The sequence below is a fragment of the Montipora capricornis genome, chromosome 6 (assembly GCF_036669925.1).
Source record: "Montipora capricornis isolate CH-2021 chromosome 6, ASM3666992v2, whole genome shotgun sequence".
Classification (NCBI taxonomy): domain Eukaryota; kingdom Metazoa; phylum Cnidaria; class Anthozoa; order Scleractinia; family Acroporidae; genus Montipora; species Montipora capricornis.
In genome coordinates this window covers 38,332,453-38,354,586 of record NC_090888.1, presented here as the reverse complement: position 1 = coordinate 38,354,586, position 22,134 = coordinate 38,332,453, and the positions used below count along the sequence as shown (strand labels likewise).

At 38.8% G+C, this 22,134-nt stretch overlaps 1 protein-coding gene across 5 annotated transcripts in view; it reads right to left on the bottom strand.

Moving 5' to 3' along the window:
• Positions 1–22,134, bottom strand: part of LOC138052064 (basement membrane-specific heparan sulfate proteoglycan core protein-like) — a 109,306-nt gene that overhangs the window by 36,602 nt on the left and 50,570 nt on the right. For all 5 annotated transcript variants that reach the window (XR_011132986.1, XR_011132987.1, XM_068898424.1 and 2 more), the window contains exons 23-28: positions 13,171–13,298; positions 11,951–12,037; positions 7,188–7,249; positions 6,004–6,273; positions 2,507–2,782; positions 21–293 (exon numbers count right to left, since the gene is read on the bottom strand). Coding sequence is in view for 3 of the 5 variants with exons in the window: in XM_068898424.1 (XP_068754525.1) it covers positions 21–293; positions 2,507–2,782; positions 6,004–6,273; positions 7,188–7,249; positions 11,951–12,037; positions 13,171–13,298 (1,096 nt within the window). In the remaining 2 variants the exon portion in view is untranslated. The remainder of the gene's footprint in view (positions 1–20; positions 294–2,506; positions 2,783–6,003; positions 6,274–7,187; positions 7,250–11,950; positions 12,038–13,170; positions 13,299–22,134) is intronic.

Sequence of the window (22,134 nt, the reverse complement as noted above, 5' to 3'; positions counted from 1 at the left end):
CTGAACCAACCAATGCTCACCTGACACGTTCAAGATGGCGCTAGTGCTGGAAATGCCACCCAAGTTAGACGCCGTGCAAAAGTATTCTCCTTCATGAATCTTTTTTACTGCGGTAAATGTCAAGAGTCCATTGCCGTTTGATGAAGATGCTTCCGGCGGAACCCGACCACCAGGACCGCCATGCCACTGAAGAACTGGGGCAGGAAAGCCAGATGCTGAGCAGCGGAATTGAGCTAAGTCTCCCTCGCGCACGCTAAGACGAACAGGAGATATGTATACCTGGGGACTTGTCACTATAAATAAAGGAAGAAAACAAACATATAGTTTCACGCTAATCCGGAATTAACAAACCTCCAGCAATACGGCGATCAAAGGATTCGGAAGTGTTATGTTTTCACACACACTAAATAAAAAATGTAAAGGACCCTGTCACAATCATTCATTCATTCGTTTGTTCATTCATTTACTCATTGAGGGACAAAGTCCATGCAGATCAACAGTAAGACACGGAGTCCTTTAATTAAAGGGTCAACCCCCAATGGTCAATGTGCATAACAGGGGGACAGAGTACGCAAAAGTATAACGAACAGCATGCAGTCATAACATCAAACAAATATGTCAACTGAGTACGAGATAAATACCGAACGAAGGAAGAACAGACAGATTGGACGGCGGCATAAAGGGAAAATTATAAAGTTCCCAAATAAAAGGATGTTGCCCAGATCATAATGTTATGCATCCTACCAAAATGAGGGCTTTCAGGCCGGACCTAAAAGCAGATGTAGACATAGACGAAAGCGGGTTTTTGGGAGGAGACCTATAGCGGAAAAATGCGGTACGATCCACGGAAAGTAGACGTCGGAGTAGGATGTAAGCGAACGTGTGAGCTTTACGTGCCACGTAGAATATAAAAAAAAAAGAAGACTGGACAAACTGCAAAGCATCAAGAGGCATCTAACCCTGGAGGGAGTAGGAGGGAGGCAGAAGCTTAAGCGCACAAAAAGAGTTGGTAGGCGACGAAGGCCACGCAAAATAACGCGAGAGACCCTTTTCTGCACGCGCTAGATGCAACGAATTAGGAAGATAGAGCCACAGTAGCTGGGTACCCTAAACTGGTTAGCATGTCTCAGATATGAGCTCCATAGGGCTACAAAAAGAGTACGCTTAACTACTAGCGAGAGGGGTGTAATAAAAATACTTCGAAGAAAGCCAATCTTTTTAATACCTTTAGCCACGACATTGTTTAAGTGGGGCTACCGACTTCAGTTCCTCTTCATGAACTATTCCGGAAATCACAAGAAGAAGAGGCGGTTTTGAAAACGACACTATTGTCAGAGTAGACTGTTGAAGCTGTTACGTTTTCAAATACGAAGCAGGCAGCAAGAAGAGTGCGTCATCCAGTGACCACTTGCTAACACGCAAAAAAATCGAGCGGCAGCTTTGCAACGTCGCCTTGCGAGTTGCGTATTGTCTTGTATCGTGCAAGGCAATGCGAGACAAAGAGAGACAGGCAGGGGGGTCCAATGAAAAGTAGAGGTAAGGATCGCAAAAAGTTTTGAGCAAAAAAGAAAAGTAAAGACGTCTAAATTGCGGTAATGCCTCATTAATACGACCAGTTTTGCACATTCCAAGGACTAAGTATAGTGGATTTGGAAAATTTCAGTATTTATACAGGATATTACATGGCCGCTCGGGGATACGAATTTTATCTTCGAGTGCTGAAAGTATCTCTCACGAGTGAGCGAAGCGAACGATTGACAGATACTTTCAGCAAGCGGCCATGTAATGTTCTGTTTATTATATAGATATTGATGAAATGTCCATATTTAAAACACCTTGTTTACTCATTTTCGAAATGATGAAAAAGTGGTCACCAATCGCTAAAACACGCACGTTGTGTAACATGAAACAATAATTTATATGAAAGTTATGAAAAACAAATCATGATAATGTAAAATTTTGCAATAAAAATATTTATGTAGTAGAGAACAATTATATTAAAGCACATTATCTTACAATGAAGAGGAAGCTCACGTTTTATTGGCTAATCGTGTTCGTTACCGCGACGACACCTATATTCTCACATGTAAAAGATAAAAATGATATGTTCATTGCGCGCGATGAAGATATGATTTTTAGTGAAAGGAGAAATTCTGTTATTTCATCAGTATTTATATAATAAAATGTGTTTATTCACATTTCAGATTAATTGTCAATACCAAATGATAAAATACAGGCACAAAAAAAAAACAGAGAACACAATTTTGAAAGATTTGAAGATTTGAAGTTCCATGGCGTCCTTTCCTCGAAATCACTACCCAGACATTTGAGATAATACTTTAAAAGTCTTGAAGTGATGACAGTCATATCGTAAAATAGAAAGATCATTAAGGCTAAACTTAAAGATTATACTCGTTTAGAATATGTTCGTGTTCATGCTCTTAGTGCGGTAAGTTTGCTAGCTCGGGAGTGCTTCTATTCTTGACATTTAAGCTGCGTTTCTCACCTCCAACTCTAAGCTGCACACTGGCCATATCATCACTGAAGGAATTTTTACCAGTGCAAGTGTAGGATCCTCCGTGGATACTCTGCGTATTCTTAATTTTCAGAACACCATTCAAGTTCACAGCTCCACGAGGAAGTGGGCCATGCATGCCACGAGTCCATTTGAGTTCGAAGTCGGTCGCACTCTTTGCTTTGCATGTAAACTCGGCGCTCTGGTTTAGTGGAACGTGGAGAACCTTTGGATAGACAGTTACGACAATCGGATCCTCAAGGCGGTCTACGTAAAGAGTAAAAGGTGAAAAGTGAATAAGAAACACAGAGTGGAGCCTTACTGCCTCTTTTCTATTCGAATATTACCACTACACCTGTTTTTGTAAGATTAACGAGTGAAAGTGAGTGCAAATATTCCTCCATATTCGTATAGACACCTGTACTTTAAATTTTGCGAGTATTGTGAGCATTTTGTCTAAGCAGCCATGAAAATCCTGTTCATAACACAGTGGAAGAAAACATGAAATTGGTCACTCCTGAAACCGTGGAAGTAACCCTGAATGGTTTTTCAATGGAAGTAGTTAAAATGCTTACTATTACTATTAAACATGACTTACTCATTTTTAATTCCTACAATTTTTACTTTATATCATTATACTAATTATACTAAGCCATACGTTAACTTTTGTAAAGCGCCAAAAAATAGCCGAAAAAATCGCCAAGCGTGAGTGATGGTAGATGCATTTTGGGCAATTTCGGGGGCGCTTCATACAAGTCCCGGATATGTCATAGCATTCTGGGCGATGAGTAAATGGATCTCCTTTCATACTGATACAGACGTTCTGCCGCTCTCTCTCACACCACTCACAATTTGGTCACATATGCGGGCATTTGAAGGGAAAATGACAAAAAAATTACCTTTGAGACCCACGAATAAATCGATAAATCAAACTTATATCACCGTCAGCCTCTTATTCAAAACCGCTACCAAAGTATTTAACGCATGAACTGGAACGTATACAGAAGAGGGCGTTAACAATTATGTGTCCCGGTCTCAATTACAACTATTGCAAAATGGAGCTATCTTTCCCGCTCGAGATTTCTTGCTTTGTCCCGCAAGATCAAAGATCATTTTTTGTGTTTTATCCCATAAAATAAATCCTTTATTATATGCATCAAAGTGCTTGTTTTGATGGTGTTGAAGTTTAGTATTTTGTAGCGATTATAAATAAGAACTGCTCTTTAAGGTGATTCCTCAGAAAAAAAAGTTGACGAACGATTTCCTTGAAAGCAATGGTTACGTTTATACAAACGTTGGCCGTGTAGCATTTATATTTTTAAACAGAATTAACTGAAGAGAGTGTAGTGTAACGTGAAGTGCTAGATTTCCATCCCATATGAACCATGTGAGCGTTAGCCGTACTGATGAAACTGGGTCCACACAAGGACAGACAAAAACTCTGACCAGGGTGGGAATGCTTATACTTGTACATGTCAATTGCCGTGACTTTAACGTCTTCCGTTCCCACAGCCTGCTCTCGTCTGACCTTGTAGCTCAGTCGGTAGAGCGGCGGAGATCTAACCCGAAGGTCGTGGGTTCAATTCCCACCCTGGTCAGAGTTTTTATCTGTCCTTGTGTGGGCCCAGTTCCATCAGTAGGGCTAACGCTCACATGGTTCATATGGGATGGAAATCTAGCACTTCACGTTACACTACACTCTCTTCAGATTTCCTTGAAACTTTCCCTAAATGTTCCCTACTAATTCCTGTTTTGAGAGCTACAATAAAAAAAAGATATGTCACTGTGCTTTCATTGCTTAAGAGATATAATGGGCCAATCTTACCCCACTGATGCCTGTACTTATACTGATCACGCGCGTTATTTCATCGACTCAGGGTACATTTTGCGGTAGTTAAATGAGACGGTTTTTAAGGTAACACTTCAAAAAACACCTGATAGGTAGAAAGTCTAGAGCATATGGAACACTGTCTTATATAGTTCACGGAAAAATCCCTCCACCTAAAACGACGTCGACTCAAAACGTTTCAAAGAGCAAAACACCATCGTACCTGTCTATCTCGATTATCGTGGATCGAAACAACAAAATTCGCCATGTTCTCTGAATGGGCGCGTATTCCCAAAGAATTATGGGCATTCACAACTTCTCTCACGTGCTTTCAGAACTGTTTCAGCGTGCATGATCGACTTATGCCAGAGTTGCAATGTTGCAAATTTGATCCAATTTATAAATATTGACACACCATATGCGCAGTACATGATGCGCAGTGCAATACTGAGGAATTACCTTAACTGAGACGTGTGTCATTCAATAAGAAAACTATCGTTCTGTTATAGTAAATATGCAAGTATGTGGGTTAATTTACATTTCTTTACCTTTGTTTCTTGCTTTCATTTAAAATACAAACACCAAGGAAAACATGAAAGCTAACCGTTGTAAATAAGTGGTATACAAAAATTTGGTTTTATCAACGGAGTTGATACGGTAAATTAGCCACCGTACAGAGATTCTAAAAGCTGACGTTTCGAGCGTTAGCCCTTCGTCCGATTCGCTGGTGACGAGTATAATAAGTCCCCCTGCATGGAGGGAGGGGAGTCCCAGATTGCTCAGTGAGTTTTGTTTTTAGCAATGTGGGACTCCCCTCCCTCCAGAACTTATTAAACTCGTCACCAGGCGTCTAGAGTTCAGTGCCATTTTGAATTGGACACTTCGCGGGTACAACGCTTTCTGGCCGCCATTTTAGCAGGTTAACTTACAAGTTTTACGGAGTCTGTTGGCTTCGCGTCGCTACCTGGAGATGCTTCAGTGGATTCATGGTTTAGAGAAATTCATTTTCCACGAGCCTGGCGTGTTTATTTAGCGACTGGATTCGATTTTCGCGAAAAAAATCGTGCTTGTTTTCGGTCGATCGGAGTCCATAAGCTGGCTTCCGTCTCCTACCTTGTCACTATATTATGAAGGAAGGTGAACGGGGACCATTTTCCCCGAAACTTCGTGTACGTATTAAAGACAACAACAGCTCACCACATGGTAAGTTTTATCGATTTTTATTTCCATTTTCTAGCACATTTTCAGACCTAAACTTCGCCTCATATGTTCTCTATATTTACCTACACACAGTGAGCCTGGGTTACCTGTGCATAAAAAAAAGCACCTTTCTGAGGATTCGCGCAGATTCCCGCATGCAGATCTTTGAAACTCTGTCACAGTTGCTCTCCCTGCATGATATTATTATTATTATTATTAACAATGATAATTAATTAATTAATTAATTAATCAAGTAATTAATTAATAATATTTTTTCGGAAAGTTGTTTTATTGGTGTAAAACGTGAAAATCCCATATTCCCCATATTGTTCACTTGGTGAAGGTCTTCTGAAATGTTGAGAACTTTTGAGCTACCACAATTCATCAACTCAGAGAAGTGAACCAATTACCAATTTGTTTTCAATTCCTTATCCATACAGTAAGACAGAACATATTTTACCTTTAACAACCAGCTCCGCTGAGGAAACTTCGGAGCCATAGATATTACTTGCAGTACATAAATATGTTCCTTCGTCTCCCTTCTTCACTCCCCTTATTTGAAGTCTCCTTCCTTTTATCAAAACGCGGCGAGACATTGGTTCTCCACTTTTTCTCGACCAAGCGAATGTTGGTTTTTGTTGACCTCCCGTAAAGCAGTAGAACAGAGCGTTTTTTCCTTCTTCTTTAATGCGTTTCATTGGCCTGACTCTTACAGTTGGCAGGAAACCCACTGTGAAAAGCAAAAAAGCCCATTTACTAAATAATAATAATAATAATAATAATCATCATCATCATTATTATTATCATTTTAAGGTACAAGAAAACGAAATTTGGAGCGTCAACGTTTCAATTTAACTTCCTAGGGTTACTTTTTTCGCCGATTTATTAGAATCCTTCAAAAACTCATTTATAATTCATGAGCCTAAGCGCCTATCAAAACACCGATAAAACGTCACGTGCATGAGCTTTAAACCCCCAATAAGAATTCTTTATATAAAGAACAGTAATGAGACCTGTCTTGTCTTTCTTGTATGGTAATATCTTCCTTTCACATTTGCACTATTGTCTGGACCACACAAGTTGAATATAAAGCAAACCAAAAAAAATAATTTGAGAGACACGCCTTTTGAGGAATATTTTTGAAGCCTTTCAATAAACTCGTTTAGTATAAATACACAGGTGATTATACACAATCGCGCGCTCTCATTGGCTCGCTATCTCGGATTATCAGCCGATAATCACCTCGACGGACAAAATGGCTGCCAGTAGTCGTTTTGCCACTGTAAGTGAAGATGATTTTCGCGTTGAAATGTTTTTTTTTTTCTCTTTTTTGAAAATAATCACCTGTCTATTTATACTAAAACAATTATTCGCCTCAGGCTCAGTGATTATCGGTGAATATTCACCGATAATCACTTCGCCTTCGGCGAATAATTGTTAAATGTGTGTTTCTGTTAAAATCTCCATTGCCCGAAGAGTTCAGTGACACATCAAAAAGGGTCAAAGAATTAATTTAAAGAGAACACACCAGATGTCGCTACAAAGCAAATTTGGAGATTTCTTTGATAAAATAGTGGCAAATGTCTGGTAAACGAAGGATATATCTATCATTAAAGCAAATGAATGCATGCCATGTTTTATTACCTGGTATTTTGACACATTTTTCGCCCGGGTTACTGGGATTTCCAATGTATCCCTTAGCACACCTGAAAAGATGCAAGGTATTTGTGAATAACATTATAAACCTCATTAATAATTCACGAAGTAGTAAGCCATAATGAATTATCGCTCTCAAATAAGTATTCTGTATCAATTTGATACAGAATAGAGTGGTTTTCAATTGAGTGTCGAAAGCAATTAGATAATTACTTTGGTTTATGATTACTTCACTCAGTGATTGGTTCAAAGTTCTCGCGCCATTTTCTCAACCAATCAGAAGTGAAACCAAAACCAATCGTGGCTCACGCGTGCACATTTTCCCAAGCTTTGTGTCGGCTACGTGTAATTACTTCGAGTTTTGATTGGTTTGCCGGATTGTCTCAGTCGTTTTTGATTGGCCAAAGTAATTACTTTGGTTTTGGTTTTACGACACTCAATTGAAACTCGCTCTACTAATTAGGTTAATACACTTCATACAGAATACTAATAGACTAATTACCATTATGTATCAGCTGATACAAAATACCACTGAAAACCTCCGTATGAAAGCAAAACAAGGACACAAAAACGACAGACACACTATTGTTTTATTACCTGAACGTTTTCCAATTTCTCCCACTACAGGCGCCCCAAGCTCAGTGTGAGCAGGTCCCCACTTCATTATGCATACACTCCTTTGTTTCAAGAAACCAATAGCGATAGCAATAGACGTCCTTTGGGACTGTGGCGCTTTGTTCTTTCTTCTTAGAGGTTTTTTTTCTAAGTCTATATGGACTTTGGAAAAACCGGTCGAACTTCTAACTGAAATACGGAAAATCGAACATTTTTTCCTGCCATTTTACCCAATTTTCAATTTTAGAATAAGCGCAAGAAGTGGAGTTTCAAGCAATCGTTGTAATAGGGTTCAGATTCTCAAACATAACAAACAAACCAAATAAAAGTACTGTCATAAAAATTTAATGGCTAGTTGCTCTTTTTATCGTGAAATTGTTCTTTCTGTCTGCTTACGAATTCGCCGAGACACTGCAAAGTCTATGTTTTCTTCCTTTCCTGTATTCAGGATCACGAACGGTGCATTTAGTGGGATTTTGCGATTTATTGCTCTTTGTAGAGATCGGCAATATGTTCAATGATGCTTCCAAGTAAATAACTTTTGTAGAGATCAATGGATGTTCCCGTCACTCCCCATCATGTCTTCTCAATGCCCTGCTTCGGGCTCGTTTGTCTGGGTTGACGAAGTAAAAGCCGAAGTTTAGGCGATGGTGAACCAATTACCAATTTGTTTTCAATTTCTTATCCACACAGTAAGACTGTGAGATGATGTTAGCCCCTGTCTTGTAGGCAATTGTAAACTTTCCGGCCACAGGTAGCTAAGGCTAATATTTTTCCAAGGAAAGTTTGCTGTCAGAAAATTATGTGTTGTGGCGGATTGAAGGATATCCATTGCAGTTTTTTCCTGAGCATCGCGAAACAGATCAATCTCCCGATGCACTTTGTCTTTGCCAACTGACTGCATTTTCACACAGGTTTTGGACACGGAAGACCAAAGTAAATTGTTTCCTTTGCACCACTCTATGCACAGCTCGGGATAAGGTATAAAGCAGGGACAATTTCCAAATGTTCAAATCTCCCTTTGCTGTGACGCTTTTACGTCGGTAGCCATCTTGGTTATTACGAAGACACAAGTTTGCTTCAATGAACTCGTGCATTAAAGTTTCCCATGGTATACTCTTCCACGCAGTGAAATTATAAGTGTGCCGCACGCACGGTGCACGAAGGAAAAGCAGGTCACAGTTCACAGCAATACTGGAAAACCTAAAACTATCACAGGGACTAACCTTAAGCCTAAACAGTGCCTTTAGTCGTAATTAGGGTTACGGTTAGCATTATTAAAGGGATAGGTTGTTTCAAGAGTAGTAAAACAGGGATCTCTTAACGGTAACCTACAAGAGTAAGTTCGATTGTAGGTGTTCGGCGCGGCACGTGTATATAATTACGTATCATTGTTATGTAAATAGGCAGCCAGAATTCAAAAATAAATATCATTTTCAAGGTGTGAATTAGCAACTTGACACTTTAGCTCAGTGGTGAAGAACAGGGATAAGTAATCCAGATGTTTACAGTGGGTCGAAGTTCAAGGCAAGCTGCGGGTGACATATTGTGGGATAAAATGGCAGTAAAAGCCGAGTGGGATCTGGAAATAAGAACAAGACGAAGGTATAGAAAGACGAAAGCTGGGACGAAAACGAGTAACGGTGTGGGCGATGAAGGGAAAGAAGAGAAAGAGGAAGGAAGAGAAAAAATGAGATCCGTTTTTATTCATCCCGTAAGTACAAATTACCCATGTATATATTCGGTTCTCTTGGGTACACGTATTGTTCTACAAAACAATAGCGTGAATGAATTATTAATTCATTCTACATGCATAATGAAATAGGGACCTGTACGGAAATCATTCCGACAAAAATATAAGGATTTGTATGGGAATCCCGATGAAAAGCTTAAGAAGATAATTATATGAAAAAAAGCCTAAACTTATCGCCATTGTGGATAGAGGAAGGGCTAACGCTCGAAACGTCAGCTTTTAGAATCTCTGTACGGTGGCCAATTTACATTATCAACTCCGTTGATAAACCAAATTTTTGTAAGCCATTGTGGATAGCTTCCTTCCTGTGGGGTTATTTTCCAGGTCCGATGCGATTTGAGCCATTTTTCAATTATTTGCATAATTAATGTTAATTCCTTGAACGCTTGATAAATACAGTTACGATCAAAATCCTATTAACTAATAAAAGCGACATGAATGCGCAAAAGTTTGTTTACTACGGCTTTCATTCTCGTATCTTTCAACGCTTTCCGGCTTCGCGAATGTGTTTGAACTTTGTCAACACGAAGGAGGCGTGACTGTGATTGGACGACTGAGACAATGCAGTCATGTCGGGAGACCCAAGAGAATAAAGAAATTTGCAGTTGACAAACTACGGTCTGTCATCCCCGGTAAGGGTCAGTTTGTTATCAACGGTGGTGGCCACTCTTGTGATAAAGCACCGCCTTCCAAAGTTGTTTTCAACTGAAGCTATGATCCTCGCAGTTATGAACGCAATTTTTGCAATTGCGTAAAGAAGCCTGAAAAATTCAGGACTTCAACGGGGTTTGAACCCGTGACCTCGCGATACCGATACCGGTTGCAATATTCACCGCCTGACGTTGCTTGCAGCACTGCTATCGCGTCGATGGCGGGTTGGAGATGAAAGTTCAATCTGTGTCAATTGATTCTGATGTGGAATTGTGACCGTGAGGACATTTTATCCAGGAATATTTGACTCAAATTGGTGTCTCCTGAAAATTTAGTCTACAGCCTTTGGATTTTATTATAACCGTTGAAAACCCAGAAATTGAAAAATGGCTCAAATCGCGCGCGTCGGATCTGGAAAATAACCCCACAGGAAGGAAACTATCCACAATAGCAATAAGTTTAGGCTTTTTAATTGAGATTTTTTTTCATATAATTACTTTCTTAAGCTTTTTATCTGGATTCCCATACAAATCTTTACATCTTACACTGACCTTGGGGCGCCTGTGCTCCCACGAACTTCGTCATCCAGAAATTAAAAAACCAGAGGAGACATTTGCGTGATGTCAATAGTTAAATCTTGAACTTCGTCGACCTTCTCGTAGTCAAAGCCCAGCGACTAATTTGTAGCTATTTTATTTGAGCGAGCACTTTGCCACTCCTTGAATATCTTTACGCTCCATTTTGTACTATTTCATGTATTTTGGGGATTAGTCCCAACCAAGCTGCTTCTTCGTCTGCATTTTTCGGCCTTCACAAACGAGAACCTTCCATGCTCGCAATCAATAGCGAATGCGTTTGGCATTCCCTGATCATTTCACCCAAGCGAATTCCCTTCGAAGGGCAAATGAAAGAGTACTTTTCATTTCATAACCACAATACAATATTCGCTCCCATAATGTATCGGATATAAAACGTCTCGCCTTCGGCTCGACATTGTAAATCCGATACAATACGGTCGCTCGTATTGTATTTAGTACATACAAAGATATCTATAATATGAAATAAGCCACTGCTGACAGTCACCTTACATTGTGGTTGTCATAGGAAAGAAATATATCAAGAATGATTGTTAAACGAATTCGCGAATTACGTGTATAAAAGCGTCGATTATTAAATAAATCATTAGTTCGGGAAATGAACCATCCCTCAGACCTCCGAAAACTAGACCCAGTAAGCGACGAAAATCCACCCTCGACAGTCATCTCCTGAGGAAATGAATCTGCACTATACGACACCACTAAACGTACTGTAAATATAACATGACAGCTTTATCATCTCGCATATGGGAGAAAAATCAAGGCAAGGCAAGAAATGCAAGGCGTTTTTTAAGAAATTGCCATGCAATGATGTTGATCACGTTCGTTACGCCATAACAGTCTCAATTGTTGACATTTTCAATAAGCAGTTTTATTTGCTTTGCTGGCGACATTGTCGCACACGCGTCTTACTGTATAAAAATATTGGGAATTTGCAGGTGCTTTACACTTCAACGCAGTAGGCTCAGCGACTTAACGTTCCTCTTAGTTAGGTATGTCTCAAAATCTTCCAAAACTGAGTAATCATCTTTCAAGTTTTTCTTTCGTCTTCACTTTAAGGGATTTTGCTTCTCAATTCTCAATAAAACCTTCAAACATTCGACGAGAAATCTGTAATGAAACCAGTTGCCCTTTACCTTTCACAGTTCCTTCCTGTATAACCGGTTTGACATGCAGTACACGTTGGTTTATCATCTGAATCAAGCTTGCAAATCCGACTAAACCTAAAGCCGGAATTATAAGACACACTGTAATGAGAATGAAGGTTTTGATCACTTATCCTACACCGGCACAACAGTTTTATCACTAAAATGCAGTCCAGTGACATAAGAAGGAATGAAGTGAAGTCGTCATTCAAAAAGGGGGCAGCTTGGCCGAGTGAATGGCCGCTCTGTCCACAAGCTAACGTTGCTATGGGTAATCTTTAGTCCTAATGACAAGCCCCTCGCCCGGCCCTTTCCATCGCGTGGGATTCTAAATTATGTTATTTAGCGTATCGTCCCTTTCAGCAAAAACCCAAATGACGGCTGAAACGGAAGAGTAAAACTCAAATCAGCGCTTGGGCTGTGGAATAAAACGCAATGTCTCAGGAGCTTTCCCGACCGAAACGGCACCGAAACTGAAACTGAATCACTTTGAAGTGACATTTATTCATACCAAGAACAATAAATGTATGTGCTTTAAAAAAGAACATCTTAAGACGTTTTTAAAGAAGTCATCCTAGCTATCCATGGTAAACTTTTGACCAAAATGAGGTGCGACAATTTGAACAGTTTGGCCCACATTTTTTAAAAAGTACATTCATCTTCAACATCATTCATTATCCGTTAGAAAGTAAACAAACTTCTTTATGATTCTTAAAGGGGCTATGTCACGCAAAATGATGTAATTTCATGACACTCTAAATTCCCAAAAAGTAGAATAAAACATTGCAATAACCACTTAAAACTGTTGAACAACATAAAAAAAATACAGCAATAGGAAAGCGCAGCACGGATTGACATAAATGGACAAGATCAAAACGGATTGCATTTGGGTAATTTTGCAAAAAGTCGGCCCGACATTTTTCAAGTTTATGGCAAATCGCCTGGATAAAGGTCTTTTTTGCTCAGAATCATCTTGTTTGTGATGTAACAATAATTTGCACAAAATCTCTCAACTTGTGAGGTGCAAGAAATGAATGAAAAGAGAAATAAAGAACATACGTTACATGTGAAAATCGGATTGTACACTGCACGCTAATTATAAATCAAGGACCATACGATAAGCAGTCCCACTGGCGATGAATGTTCGAAATTACACCATCTGTGGTTCAGCTTAATACTTTATTAAAGGTACAACAGACTGTAGTACTCACTGATTTGAAGAATTTGTGAGTGGACATGGGCATTCTTGGCAATCTTCAGGCGTTCCCTTCGTCGGGTCCCCATAGAATCCAACCATACATTTCTCACACTTCAGGCCCGTGGTCCTATGAGTGCATCTCTAAGCATAGTCGTAAAACAATTTACGGAATGTAAAGAAAAGCGGGAAAAAAGGGACGACGAAGAAATTTATTTATCGATATTGACCCAGGGTTACTAGGAAAAATCGAGTGCCCCTTTCCAGAAGTCGAACCTACGACCTTCCGATTGATGGCGATACTCGATACTCGGAAGCTACTAGTTCTGAAGGAAGCAGATGGTCGTTAGAAACGCCCACCTATCTATCTATCTATCTATCTAGACTTGCCTCAGAAATTCCTACTATGGGTAACACTGTGGATCCATTGGATATTCTGCAACGGATCAACTCCAAATGTTTTCTAATATTTTAATACATATATTTTATTTTATTTTAATGAAACTAACAGGAGTAAATATCGCGAAGGCAACTGACCACGACAAAATATCTAAAAAATTGCTAAAGTTTGCGGCTTCTGTCATTCTCAGGCCTTGGCTGACTTTTTCAATTTCTCTATCGAGTCGAATACGTTTCCCACTGATTGGAAAATTGCTAAGATGATAACAATGGTGAACGAAGTGATCCAAGCAACTTCAGACCGATATCAGTACTGACAACCATAGCTCGTGTTAATGAAAGACTTGTGTGCGAGCAAATGTACTCATATTTTATAGTCAATAAGCTCATTGAGCCTCGTCAGTCTGGATTTAGATCACTTCAATCAACGGTGACTGCTCTCCTCGAAATGACTAATCATTGGTGTTTCAACAGAGATAGAGGAATGGTTAGCGGTATCATATTCCTTAATTTAAAGAAGGCCTTTGACACTGTTAACCATGATCAGTTGAAGCATTCTGGAGTTCAAGGTCCGACCTTAGCTTGGTTTAAATCTTATTTAACGGGTAGGCAATAGTTTTGTGTAGCAAACGGTGTGTCATCAGGCAAAAGTCTCATATCTTGTGGGGTTCCGCAAGGGTCTATACTGGGAACACTGCTTTTTCTTATTATATAAACGATTTGCCAAAGTGTTTAGATTTCAGTATTGGGGGGTCTTTTGCTGATGACACAAACCTCACGTTTTCTGCCATAAATTTGCCTTCACTTCAAGACAAAATGAGCAATGATCTCGATAAATTATTTGCTTGGCTTTACTCCAATAAGCTTTCATTGAATATATTGAAGACTGAGTTTATGGTTTACGGCAAAGAATGAATGACTTGCCAGTAATCGGATCCCTGTTTATACGCAAAGAGTTCTGGGATCGCCAGGGGGCAAACATTGCAAGTCGCTGTAAGAAAAATTTAAATGTATGGAGAAGACGTATGTCGACGTCCAAAAAACGATTTTGGAGAGAGATCAACGATTTTGTCCACACAGATTTATCAGAAATCGATTTAGGCAATGTTGATACCTGGCAAGTATAAGTTTTCGTTTGAATAACCGTGAAATATGAGATGAAGTTCACTAGAATTAACCTTGCTCGCGTGAGGTTTATTGTGAAATTGACATCTCTTCATGGTCTTGAGATATTACAAAATTAGGTACAAATCTGGAGAAATAACACAACAAAGCCTTTTTAGTTGTATTTAAGTCTGTCTAGCCTGTTTTCTTATTCGTTACGTCTTGCGTAAACGAATTATGGCTTCTGGAAATATACCTCCTCAAAGGAGAGAAGTCGTTGTGCAAGGGAATTTTTTTTTTTTAATTTATTTTTTTTAATTTTTACATAGACAATTTACATTACATTGACTAATCCAAAGGACGCAATACAACTGGGAGAAAAGAACAATACTAACTGAATAAAAGAAAAGAACAAGTAAGAATTACTTGCAATCTAACTTCAACACAATGGTTCATACGTGTAGTGATAGAGAACTGTCTTAACTTGTTATCTCTTGTTGATTGATATATAAAAGAAAATCTGTTTTTCCATTCTGTATAAGTATCGGCATAATTGACTTTCCAGGCTTTGATACCAGTTGGGTCTACTGAGGAGGTTTTATTAAAAATTTTACAATAGTGTTTGCAGCGCATGTCTGCCAAATCTACAAGACTGCCTCCAGGAAACAAAGATGCCGTAGTAGTATTTAGTAGTTAACGTTCGTGAGAGGGAGCTTCGCATCCCCTTGCTTTTTTCTTCAAGTCGGTTGGAATAGCTGCTGTGAGTTGGAAGTAGTGGAGATAATTTGTTTTTATGTTGAACTTGTCTTGAAATTCTTGGAATGTTAGAAAGTTTCCATCAGCATTTAGGATATCTTGTACAGAGAGGATGTTCTTCTTGAATCAAGATTTCCAGAAAAGCGTTTTTTTATCAATGGTTATTGCCTCATTGTTCCATAGCAGGAACTTACCATACGAAAATGTATTAGTCTTATCTTTAAACTCTTGAAGGCCGCGTTATAGTTGCACTTAACAAGGAATTGCAAGCCACCATAGGTATTAAAATAATAATTTGGAATTGCTTTCCACGAGTCGGTGGTGCTACTTAATAACCGACTTATCCACGCTAGGCGGAGTGATTTTACTACTGCAAAAACGTTTACAAAGTTAAGACCTCCTTCCGCTAGAGATTGGTACATGACCGTTCTTTTTATTTTGTCTTCTTTGTCTTTCCACAAGAATGAAAAAAGCTCTGTTTGAACACTTTTTATAACTAAAGATGGAACCGTCAGCATGGACGCTGCATAGACTAACTGAGAAACTCCTAATGATTTAGCTAATAAAGATCTTCCGTATATCGTCAAATCCCGGGAAAGCCACAGCTGCAATTTGGTTTTCATTCTTCGAATTCTTCTGAGAAAGTTCTCTTCGATGTTCTTATTTTGATTATACGATAGAAACGTGCCTAGAACTTTAATAGGGTTCTTTGTACTTTTAAATTCTAGTATATTGGAGTTACTATGTTTCATTGTACCTAACCACATTGCCTTGGTCTTTTTTTTTATTTAACAGTAAACCTGAGACCGTGCCGAACCATTCAATTGTTTGGAGGTGCGATTTAAGAGAGTCCGTGTTGTTAGTTATTATAGTTGTATCGTCTGCAAATTGTAAAATTTTTACTTCTTGGTTGTTTGGTAAATATATGCCCTCGCATTTCCTGTTTTGACGTATCTTAAGGGCTAACAACTCGACTGCAAGAATAAATAAGGACGGGCTGAGTGGACAGCCTTGACGAACTCCCCTTGTTATTTCGAAATAGTTTATCATAAACCCGCCATTTACCACGGAGCTTTGAACACTGTTGTAAAGAACATTAAACCATTTTTTGAACTTATTTCCAAAGTTAAAAACTTCTAAGGTTTTTGATATGAAACTCCATTCCAAAGTGTCGAATGCCTTTTCGAAGTCTACGAACAGAAGCATTCCCTGGCATTTTTTGCTATCTGAAGACTCCATTTTGTCACTGAGTAGTCATATTTTGGCCTATACATCTTCCGTTGACAAACCCTGTTTGATCATAATGAATTTGTTTAGGTAAGTGTTGCTCCATTCGTTTGGCCAATGCTCTTGAAAGAATCTTATAGTCAATATTAAGTAAAGATACAGGGCGCCAGTTTTTTAAATCCGACAGATTTCAAGATAACCTTTCGGAATAAGCGTTATTGTTCCTCTTTTCTGGGAGACTGATAATGATCTTTTGTTAAACGCTTCGTTATGGGAATTCAAAAGGTCTTCCCCAAGGAGATCAAAGAATGCTTCATAGAATTCTTCTGTGAATCCATCCTCTCCTGGCGATTTATTGTCTGCAAAGGATGTTAGAGCATCTTTTAGTTCCTCGAGCGTTAGATCCTTTTCTAGAGATTCTTGCTTTTCTACATTTAATTGTGGGATATTAAGACCTTCGATAAATTTGCGAATGTTGTGGTTGTGTTCAAATAGATCGCTGGTATTGTTGCCAGATATTTTAGAGGTATACATTTTGCCATAAAAATTCGCAATTTCTTTATTAACCCGCGCATAGTTGGAAATTACCTCACCATTTTCTAATTTCACTTCTCGAATTAATTTTTTCTCGTAGTTGTTCTTTGTCAGAGGAGATGGAAATTGTTTTTACAGAGCTAGTGCTCTTTGGAGGGATGAAATGAGTGATGAGAAACATGAGGAAATGCGTAGGTTAATTTCTTGTTTGATTGAGAAAAATCCAACTGTTTTCGAACCGCTACTATTTACTACAAAGTCTGTGAGAGTCCAATCACTTTAAAGTAGTACGATGATTCTGCTCGAGCAGATCATTTCAATTTCCTTCTGCCTCGAGGCAGCTGTTTTAATGCTCCTCTTCCATAGAATACAGCAGTCTCTGTTCCGATGGATTTAAATAACACTGGGAATTCATATCTGACATGCCCCAGCTGTTACTTTCCTTCTGTCAAACTACCATCTACACGTAGAACTACATGCATTATAACTATAGTCACTGGAGCTAACCAAACTTGTCAAGCTCCTCTATGACTTCGTCCAATAAAAAAGCGTCATCTTCACATACTAGCTCTCTGTACATCTGATCTTTGGAGAAGGTCTCTGAGGTTTTAGTACTCCCACAATCATACTCTCGTATGTACAAAGTTGGTGTAGGACATTCAGAGTTTCTGTAACCTCGTAGAAAATTATTTCAACAGACCTTTGTACTCATCGAACCTTGAATTGGTCAAGATTAATAGCTCTAGCCCACGACACAACATCATTGTTATTCCTGGGCGAGTAACCTCTTAATATTCCAATGTGAGGAAGAATCTTTTGCTTCTCTGGGTACCTTCGATCGTTTTCACAACCCCACACAGCACAATTATCGCCACTAGGCATGTTTCCAATATTATTTCAATTTCTGAGTTTATGAATAGGCCAAAAGCCAGCCCATACATACGTAAATACAACTAAATACAACTGAAGAGGCTTTATTGAGTTTAATACTTCGTCCAGATTTATTCCTAATTTAGCAAGATTTTGAGACCATTTCACAATAAATTTTACGCAAGCAAGGGAATTAATCAGCAAATTTTGTCTCATGTTTCACGGTTATTCACACAAAAACTTACATTTGCCACGTGTCAACATTGCCCAGATCGATTTCTGATGAAACTGTGTCGAAAAAAGTGTGAATCTCCTTCCAAAATAGTTTTTTTGGACGTTGAATAACTTTCTGCCATACATTTTCTTACAGGAACTCGCAATGATTATGTTTGCCCCCGGCGATCCCAGAAACTTTTGCGTATAAGGCACGGATCCAATAGACCTTATTCACGATAGCCGCCATGTTGGATTTGCTATTATCATGCAAATTAGCTACACGCTTCTGAGGGGGCAAACAACACGAGTTCGAGAGGTTATAACGAACATCTTCGCCACACAGATGATTTGTTTCATGTTCATTGAATGTTTATCACCTAAGTAGTAAAATAGAATGCTTACACAAGTTACTTCGATTTTTCTTGCTGAAAAATTAGCAGATAACGAAGTAGAAAGTCAAAATGTCGGAGGCAATCAAAAGATATAAAATTATTATAAAAGGTACTTAATTCTAAATTCTAAAATGTACTTTTAGCTATGTTAATTCAATATTTCGACGAAAAGATTTTCCGCAATTTGCCTTTATTCTAATGTTTGCCCCCCAGGATAACACATGGCTAATTTGCATGACAATTTGAAAACCAACATAGCGGCTATCGTGAATAAGGGCTATTACTGGCAACTCATTCATTGGGCAATCGAATATTAGGAGTCTTCTTGGTGAAAATAAAGAGAAGTTTTCTTTTTAATCTTGCCAAACATTGGTCCTTAAAACAAACTGCGAACACTTTTTGAAGGTCATACGAACGTCGCTCTATCACTCGTCGCTTAAACTGTTAGTGTTCCCTTTCTATAGACCCCAAAGATAATGGTGGCCAAATAAAATATTCCTTTGTTTCAATGAATTTAAGCCTTTCTAGCCTCGCTACAACGAGCAAATTTCAAAAGCATATTTGTTTCAAATTGAGGCCAGCAGGTCTAATTAACATAAATACAAAAGAATGTAAAGGTGGTTGCCATTTATGAAAGTGGTCTATATTAACGTTTAACATGATTACATCATTAATTTATTAATATAATTAGCCAAGCCTAAAAGCGGAGCTCCACAGTTACTTCATTTAATACCGGAATTTAAAGAGATAAACTAATGTCAAAACCAAGAATCGAGGCAGGACCCCGGTAAGGTCTTCTCAACTGTGATTATAATTTTTTCACTTTTTTGCTGCACAACCATAGCCAGTATTCAATCAAGTGCAAACATGCATTTTAGAAATATATTTATGAGCATAAATGATAAACAAACGTTTGCCTCATTACAGTTGTATTACATTTAAAAGTAAATGGTATAAATCAAAAAGTTAACAGACCTACTTTTAAATCTCAACAGCAAAACCGTTTATGTGCTTTGGTTGAGTCACAGAGTTCTGTGTCGGTGACATTTTAAACTATCAAAGGAAACTCGATACTTCAAAATAAGCCAGAACAAAAGAAAACCCGGTAAAACCCCAAAGGGCGTATACTGTTCACTGAACACGGCCCTTAATTAAAAGGAGAAACGACTTTGTCCACTTAATTGTGACCATTTCACGGTGTCATTTTTGTGATATATAAGAGTAAAGACAACAGAAACTAAAGCCGATTTCCTTCTTTGAATAACATCGAAAAAACTCCACAAGTTCGACTTTACTTTTCATTGAGATAGAGAAAAGTGATCTTGACAGAGCGAAAGCATAAGACAAGTAAATCTCTTAAAGCTGAGAATGGTTTCAGTCGTTTTATTCTTGACTTCGGTCAGTTATAATTATTGCGAACTACAAACCTTGACTACAAGTTGTCAATGACATTACTCTTGAGATCACTTATAATGATAGCACCTCATGGCTATAACAACAAACAAACAACATACAAATGTCTCTCTGAAAAATTCGTCGGCCGTAGACATTGAACAAAAGATGAACAGAATTGTTTTGACGGAAAGGATTTCCAATGCTCATCTGTTATAATCGTGTTTAGTTTGGCAAGGAGTTGAAGCTCTTCGCGACAATTTTCGAAATGTTAATCTTTTGTAAACTTCACCGTAAACTCATAAAAGCTGAGCCGGTCAGGATGTAAGCCCTCCGGACTTCGCTTGCCTTTTTCTTCAATAAGTTTAAAAAATAAGCGACAGCAGGAAAAACGAAGAGTCTCAGCATCCAACTAAACTATTGGATAGCAAACATTTGGATAAAACGTAAAAGAATTGTTTGAGTCCAAACCAATTTCAGATGCAAGGCAAATTCACGGTGTGTGTCTTTCAAAACATTTGAAAGAAATCAAAGAAGAGATGCGAGTTTTTCTTCGACTTGAGTCGGAGAAATAAGCCAAGTAACAAACGTATCTCGCAGTAATTGCTAAGCAATTGGTAAGGAATTGCTAAGTAATTGCTAAGCTAATTGCTAAGTAATTGCTAAGCAATTTGACGTAAATGTCCGCATAAAAGACAACAAAGAAGAACGAACCTGGTGACGGTTAGTACTCGTTTCACACAAAAGCGTTGCTTTGCTAAGCACATACAAATGCTAAGGTGCCTTCATAATTTTTTTACAGTCTCCTCCCAGATTCACAGAGGAACTGCTTCTTCAAGTAAGGATTCTTTGCGCCAATACATACTTTCATTACGCAGCAACGCCAAAGGCAATGCCACTACAACCTTTCCAAATAAACAATAAGATCCAGCTTTCCTCTTGCAGACCCGCACAGCGTAACCCGTAATTTAGAAATGACAGCCGATCCATTTCGCTGCTCGTAACACCCAAACGCTGATTATTACCGATTCAAACAAAAAACCTAAGACGTAATGAAGTTAGATGGCGACTGTTGTTCGCAGTCTTTGGACGAAGATCTCAGACTTTCTCAAACTAACGAAAACCGATGACAGTCTGTGATTTCCGGCCAGAAAAACGCGGGTTGCCAAATGCAACGTTGGCCATGCGATTTCCTGCCAAGGAAACTTGACCGAACACCCCCATCCCCAAAGGCACCCAAAGCCACCTCCACCCCGACAGTCTGTACGGGAGGGCGGGCTGGCGTACGCTGACGTCATAATCAAAATTTCTCGCATGGATAGATTTCCCAAAAAATCTTACCCATGGTGCTCCGCTGGCGCACTTCCCGCGCCTGAGCCTCCACCCCGACAGTTTGTACGGGCGATCGGGCGGGCGGGCGTACGCTGACGTCATCGCAGAAGAGCGCGAGGTCGAGAAGAGGCGACAAAATTTGAGAAATTTAAGGACGGTGCCTACTAATTCAAAGGTATTTTTGCCCCGGTTTATGATTATGCAGGAACTGTAGATCTTAACAAGTGTTATTGAAATCCAAAAAGAAAATTGGGGGTAACCACGCATTTTTCAAAGATAATTGTTGAATATATTTGTAAAAAGCTTTATAATACAAAGCAATGTATGGCGTTCTTTCTCAAATTAAAGCTTAATTATCTCTGAAAAATGTATGGTTACCTCCAATTTTCTTTTTGAGTACCAAGAGTACTTACTAAGATATACTTTCTCTGGACAGTTTTAAAACGCGCAAAAATATTACTGTATTAGTAAGCATCACCGATAGGAAATCAGAGTTTCTCGAGATGCACAGAACGTATGCGCAATAACAATAATAGGCACCGTCCTTAAGCGAAGAAAGCCTCGAGAGAAGTCAAGGAAGAAAAAAGAAGGGAAAATTTCAATGAAGAATACCGTCAGCTGAGAGAAAAAGAGCGACATTTACAACGGTTGGCTTTCAGGTAATGTTTTTCTTCTAAATATAAGCCTCGCTGCCTCACATATTTTATAAAACTCGCTAAAACGAAACGTTTGCAACTCCGTGTTGACAGAGATTCTGG